Genomic DNA, 7,256 nt, shown 5'->3' on the forward strand with positions numbered 1-7,256 from the left:
CTCCTCCCCCTCTTCTTTTGCAACAGGGTCTCACTATATAACCCCAGCTGGCCTGAAACTCTCTAGGTAGAGCAGACTAGCTTCAAAATCACAGAGATCTGGCCTCTTTTGCCTCCTGAGTGCTGGGATTAAAGACATGTGTCACCACGCCCTGCCCGACACCCAATTTCTTCACTTCTGTATATAAATAACCCCAGCTCCTCTCTCTCAAGCATCTTACTTTGCTCTTTTCTCAATAAGAACCTCTCCATGGATCCTTCATTATGGGTATCAATGGAACCTAGTTTCATTCTTCCCTAATTGTTCCTAGTCTCCCATTTCCTGTAAAGACTTGCTACATGTATTAAGTGGGAAAACAAAGAATATACTTTGTAGTTATGCTTGTTGGGATTTAATGGTGTTTTTTGTTTGTTTTTGGTCTTTTTGAGACAGGGTCTCCCTGTAGCCTCAGCTGGTCTGGAATTCACTGTGTAGACCAGACTGACCTTGAACTCACAGAGATCCCACCTGCCTCTGCCTCCTGAGTGCTGGGATTAAAGGTGTGTGCCACCACACCTGGCCTGATTTATTGTTATTTTTCATAATAGCAAACCTATTTTCTAATTTTGTCATGGTTCCTCAGAATCTTCCATTCTTTCAAATAACAGAGAACTGGGCTGGAGAGAGGGCTCAGCGGTTAAAAACACTGGTTGTTCTTGCAGAAGACCCTGGTTCAAATCCCAGCACCCACATGGCAGCTAACAACTGTCTGTAACTCCAGTTCCAGGGGATCCGACGGCCTCTTCTGTCTTCCAAGGGCATTGCACAACACGGGTCACTTACATACATGCAGGCAATACACTCATACACATAAAAAAGATAATAAATAAATTTTTTTAAAAAGATTTAATCAAATAACAGAGACCTGTCTAAGAGATATCTTTTCAAGTCAGAAAACGGCATTCAAAATAACATCTTTTAACAACCCTGCCCTACATCCCCAGCATAGAAAAACTCAGCGTGTCTTTCAAAGGTGATCAGTCAACTTCAATGTCTAGGACTTCCGCCACCTCTCATGTAGTAGTCCCTGGTGTCTTAGTGGGTAAAGGAAGATTAGCAGAGAATGGTAGTGGAGAGCTGGGACCAGCACAATCCCTTCATCAATGAAACAGATAGCACAGACAGTGGAATGAGTCACACCCTCCAGTTTGAATGAACTGGTTTTCTACCTGGGTCACGTGCCAAGACCTTGCCACCCCTAGTCTAGGTCACTGGGAACAAATGAAATGATAACAATTTACATAAACTTAGAACTTTTACTTTTTCTTAGGTGACATTTTGGCAGGATTATTCAATTAAGGGACCAACCACAAAATCAGGTAAGGCAAGAACTGCTGACATTTAATGTTTTCCTCACCCTCTCTCTATTGTAATGTTTTAGTTTTGTTATTTGAATTTGGCTGTTGCTCAACATACCTTGTAAGTCCACAGACAATTTCTCAATTATATGCTGGGTTATATGAGACACAGAAAGCTATGCTCATCTATTTACACATGGAAAATCAAGTTTGGTGAGATATTAGGGAAATGAGATAATGAGTTTAAATCTGTTTTAAGCAGCTCAACTAAGTTAAGACTTGCACAGAAGAAAAGTAGGACTCTGTTCATTTCAACCTATAAACTAGTTCAAACTTTTCTTCTTTTTTACCATTACAAGCGAGTAGAATACCTGTAGTAGTAAATTGAGATTGCTTGATTAGGCTGAAGGTAGGGCTAGGAATATAACTTAAGTTACAGAGTGATTACCTAGCATGCACATGCCCCTAGGTATGAGACTCAGTGAGAGAGAGAGACAGAGACAGAGACAGAGACAGAGAGACAGAGACAGAGACAGAGAGACAGAGACAGAGACAGAGAAATAGGCTTTGGTAGAATACATGGTTAGTAGGTACAAAGGTTTGGGTTCAATCTCCAACCAAAGGTGGGGGTAGAGTTGAGGGTGGGGAGAGGGGAAGAGGAGAAACTCGTTACATAGAACTAAGTAACTTCTGGTTTTGTCTTACCTGTATTGATCATCTCAAGCTGTCTTCTTTTTAATTGATACATAATAATTGTACCTATTTATGGAATACAGTATATTAATATATGTATACAATATGTAAATATCAAGTCAGGGCAATTAGCATATCTATCACATCAAACATTTGTCATTTCTTTGAGTTTAGAACACTCTAGCGATTTTGAAATATCCAATAAATTATTAGCTATAGTTACCCTGATATACTATAGAACACTAGAACCGGGACTGGAAGGATGGCTCGGCAGTTAAGAGCACTGGCTGCTCTTGCAGAGGACTCGGGTTCAATTCTTACCATCCACATAGTGGCTAACAACCATCCATAACTCCAGTTCTAGGGGAATCCAGTGACCTCTTCTGATCTCCTCAGGCATTGCACAACAGGAGTACACTTATACACATGCAAGCAATGCACTTATACACATAAAGTAAAAATCATTTTAAAAAGAACACTGACACTTACTCCTCCTGACTGTAATTTTGCATCTGCTAACCCATGTTTTTATCCCTTCTACCCTTTTACCCTTCTAGCTGCTTTCTAGTAATTTATTAATTTATTTTTTGCCCTTGATTCTTTCATTCCTTTTAGGTGGGGTCCCCCTATAGGATGCTATACTGTATAGCTATATCAAGGTGCTTAATAAAAATGTACCTTAGTAGTTAATACCAAAATGTGTCTAGCTGAACAAAGAATATGTTTATCCCATTTACTGTTGGATATTCCTATTTAATAGGACCTATTTAAAATAAAATTTAAAATAAACATAGTCAGGGGTCTTATAAATATCATTTAAGTACTGACAAGATAGCTCAGTAGGTAAAGGCACTTGCAACCAAGCCTGATGACCCTAGTTAAATCCCTGGAACCCATGTGGTAGAGAGAACCAACTCTCAAAAGTTGTCCTCTGATATCTACATGTGTGCTGTGGCATGTGTGTGCCTACACACACACACACACACACACAGATGCACACACACACTGAATAAATAAATGTAAAAAGACAAAATTTTTAGACAAAATTAAAAATAAATAATCATTTAAATTTTTTCAAATGAGGTGCTTAATAATATGTTAAATTTATTGAAATTATAGATGATGCTTTTCAATCATTATATTTATGTTAACTTAAATGATTTCTCTTAAGATGTTAACAGAGATAAAATGGATGCTATGGGCCTTCTGACTGGATTAATTGCTGCTGGAGTATTCTTGGTTATTTTTGGATTACTTGGTTACTATCTGTGTATCACCAAGTGTAACAGGCAATCATATCTGAGGTAAGTCAAAATATTAAATTCATTATTACACATTCTATATTGTTATTTTTAAGTGAATCAGACAAATAAGCTATTTGAGTTTTAACAACCTTAGATAATTAAGAAAATACCAAAATAAAATAAGGCAAGTTTCCATATATCCTCTAATCAGTTCCCCCATTATTTATAATTACATTAATATAGTAGACCTGTCAAAACTAAGAAAACGGGGCTGGAGAGATTGATCAGGTGGTAAAGTGCTTCCCAAACAAAAATAAAGACTAAAGGCTTGAGTTTGGATCCCCAGCACCTCTGTAAAAAAGCTGGGTTTAGCAGTGTGTGCCTGTTATCCCAGCTCTGGAGAGGTAGAGACAGAGGATCCCTGGGACTTTCTGACTAGCCAGTCTAGCTTAGTCAGCATGTTCCAGTTCAGTGAGAGACATTATCTCAAAAAATAACATGGAGTGCAATTGAAGAAGACACTAATGTCAACCTCTGACCTACACACACACACACACACACATACACACACACACCATGAAGAAAACAGCATTGCATCATTATCATTACCTAAACTCTAAATTTAAATTTGCCAGCTTCTCTGTTAGGGTCCTCTTTGTGCTCTCGGGTCAAGTCAAGGTACCATCCAGTGCTAGTTATCATGTCTTTCCAGGTTCCTCAAGGCTCACGGTTGTTTGATGTTTTAACATCCTCATTACCAATATAATGATGCTATTTTTTAATGAATTATTTCGTGTATATGTGTGAGCATGCCTATGTCATGGCACATGTATACTAATGATGCTATTTTTAAGATCCTTCAAAAAAATGCAAGATCTAAGCATGGTGGCTCATAGCTATAATCCCAACACACAAGAGGTAGGAGAACAGGATTCTAAGTTCAATACCAGTCTGGGCCACATAGAAAGACCTGTTTAAAAATCCAAGGGCTGAGGATGTAGCTCAGTAATACAACACTTGCCTAGCATGAATAAACCACTGCATTAGACAACAGTGTCCCATTATTATCAGAGACAGAGAATCCAATAGTTTACAGGGTCACAGACTTAACAGAAACAAAATAAATTTGGAGGTGGGGATGCAGATCATTTGGTAGAGTGCTTGCCTAGCATGAACAAAGCCCTGGATCTGATTCCCCAGCACCACATAAATCTGGTGAGGTGGTGCATGCCAATAATCCCAGCACTAGGGAGGTGGAGGCAGGAGGGTCAGAAGTTCAAGGTCATCCACAGCTACATAGCAAGTTGGAGGCCAGTCTGGGAAACATGAAAATACATAATATTTATATATGACACATAAAATTAATAAAACAATTGAAAATAAATTACAATTGAAAATAAATAACACATTAAAACAATTGAAAATAAATTACAATTGAAAATAAATAACACATTAAAAGAGATTGATAAGAATTCATAGACCATAAATATTTGCATAATAGAACCTCTATTTCAATATTTGTTGAAATAGAAGTTGCTAACCATCTTCCTTCTAAGTATAAATAAGCTGATGAGGAGATATTATTTAAATGAAGCACCAGGCACCAAGCAGGCTGTTAGAGACTGACGCTTACATATTCCTGCTCACACTTTCAAATTCAGTGAAGAAGCTCATGATGGTGACCAAATAACCATTTTTCAATGCTAGGTCTCCAACCCAGGTCTCACACACTGGGCAAATTCTCAATCACTCACTGAGCAACGGCCCCAGCCCTAACTAGTTAAAATGCTAAGGCTTTCGTTCATTTTAAAAGATGATTATATAACTATTCAAGTCTAAATGCAGTATAAATGTAGACTGATATGAAGCCATGAGTTTAATTACAACTGTTCAAATCAGTTGGAATAAGACTGTTCTTAATTATTTCTCATCAGAAAAAAAATAGAATAGCCTGTAGATGAAGACTACACAAGGGGGAATTAGAAGGCGAAAGTTCTCATGTTAATGCTGCTGCTACTTAATAATTGATCTTGAACTAACCCCTCCCCTGTTGTTATTTGACACAGGATCTCACTATGTAACCTATGCTGGCCTCAAATTCTATGTATCCTAGGCTGGCCTTGGACTTATGAACCCCAACTGCTGGAATTATAGTCATACAATTCTAAGCTCCACTAAATTCCTTGATTTACTTATTGTTTTAGCTTTCTTCATCTATGAAATGAAGAAAACAGTTCTGATGCCCCTTAAAGTTCCATAATAACTTTTTCTTTTCTCAATTTTATGACCCTGTCTGTTAGTTTGTAAGAATTATTATTATAAATGTTACTTATTTTAAAAGAACCCTTTACAGCCGGGTGTGGTGACACATGTCTTTAATCCCAGCACTTGGGAGGCAGAGGCAGGCGAATCTCTGTGAGTTCAAGGTTAGTCTGGTCTAAATAGTGAGTTCCAGGATAGCTGGAGCTAGAGGGAGACCCTGTCTCAAAAAGAAAAGAAAAAAAAAAGAAAAAAAAAAGAACCCTTTACATCAGATCAGTAAATATAAAAGGTGCATTTCCCTCTAAAATTTAGTAAAAATGCCTTATTTTGAGGCGCTGGGGATGTAGCTCAGTTGGTAGAGTGCCTATCTAACATTTAAAAGCCCTGACTCTGCTCTCTAGAACCACATACACTAGATGTGGTAGTCCATGTCTATCACCCCAGCACTTGGGAGGAAAAGGCAGGGAATCAGAAGTGCCAGAGTATCTTCTGCTTTACAGACAGCTCAAGGCCAGCCTGGGATAAATGAGAACCTACCTAAAAAAAGAAAAGTAAGTGTTGGAGAGGTGGCTCAGCAGTTAAGAGCACTGGTTGCTCTTGCAGAGGACCTAGGTTCAAGTCCCAACACCCACATGGCAGCTAACAACCATCCATAACTCCAGTTCCAGGGCAACTTGACACCCTCTTCTGACCTCTGCAGGCATTGCACAACATGGGCATGCTTACATACATTCAGACAATACACTCATACACATAAAATAATAAAATTTTTAAAAAAAGAAAAGTATTCTCTCTTGAAAGTTTAAAGTAAGTTGCTTTGTTTTATCTGAGGGAATCACTTAAAAATTATTTCCATTGTTATATGAGTATCTCAAAATGTATCGATGATGGCAACTAGGGTCTTTAAAGGAATGCTATCCTATTATGTGCCCACAAAAGTAATTATTTAAAACTTCAAGGCTGGAAGTGTAGCTCACCTCCACCATGGGTGGTAAGCTGATTGCCTATCATGTGTAAGGGCCTGGATTTCATTTCTAACACAGACAAAAAGAAAAAAAATCTTTCCCAAACTTATAATATTATAGAAAGACATAATATCAAAAATAAAAGTCTCAGGCTGGGTGTAGTGGTACATGCCTTTAATCCTAACGCACAGGAGGCAGAGGCAGACATATCTTCTGTGAGTTTGAGGCCAGCCTGGTCTATATAGTAAGTTCCAGGCCAGCTACATAGTGAGACCCTTTCTAAATTAATTAATCAACAATTAATTAATTAAAAGTCCCTGGTCAGCCACATGGTTCAGCAGATAAGCACCTGCTACATAAGCCTAAGGACCTGAGCTTGATCCACAAAACCCATGTAGAGGTGGAAGGAGAGAACTAACTATACAGAGTTGTCCTCTGACCTCTATGCAAGCACAGTGGCCCATACACCCTTCTTAAATATATCATATTGTAATAAATAAAACTCAAATAATAGAAGTCTCATAATCTTGCTTTTTTAAATAACTACTGGGCAAAGGAGATGGCTCAGTCAGTAAAGTGCTTGTTGCACAAGCATGACAATCTGAATTGGAGCCCCCATGTAAAAAACCAGAGTTGGAGCTGGACAGATGGCTCAGCAGTTAAGAACACTGACTGTTCTTGCAGAAGACCCGGGTTTGAATCCCAGCACCCACATGGCAGCTAACAACTGTCGGTAACTCCAGTTCCAGGGGATC

General features: G+C 38.5%; 1 protein-coding gene across 4 annotated transcripts in view; it reads left to right on the top strand.

Moving 5' to 3' along the window:
- Prrg4 (proline rich and Gla domain 4) overlaps positions 1–7,256 on the top strand; it is a 31,411-nt gene that overhangs the window by 9,515 nt on the left and 14,640 nt on the right. For all 4 annotated transcript variants that reach the window (XM_008851506.3, XM_008851499.3, XM_008851512.3 and 1 more), the window contains exons 4-5: positions 1,310–1,358; positions 3,202–3,334. In XM_008851506.3, coding sequence (XP_008849728.1) covers positions 1,310–1,358; positions 3,202–3,334 — 182 coding nt within the window. The remainder of the gene's footprint in view (positions 1–1,309; positions 1,359–3,201; positions 3,335–7,256) is intronic.

This window comes from Nannospalax galili, unplaced genomic scaffold (genome assembly GCF_000622305.1).
Source record: "Nannospalax galili isolate Female #2095 unplaced genomic scaffold, S.galili_v1.0 scaffold11, whole genome shotgun sequence".
Taxonomy (NCBI): domain Eukaryota; kingdom Metazoa; phylum Chordata; class Mammalia; order Rodentia; family Spalacidae; genus Nannospalax; species Nannospalax galili.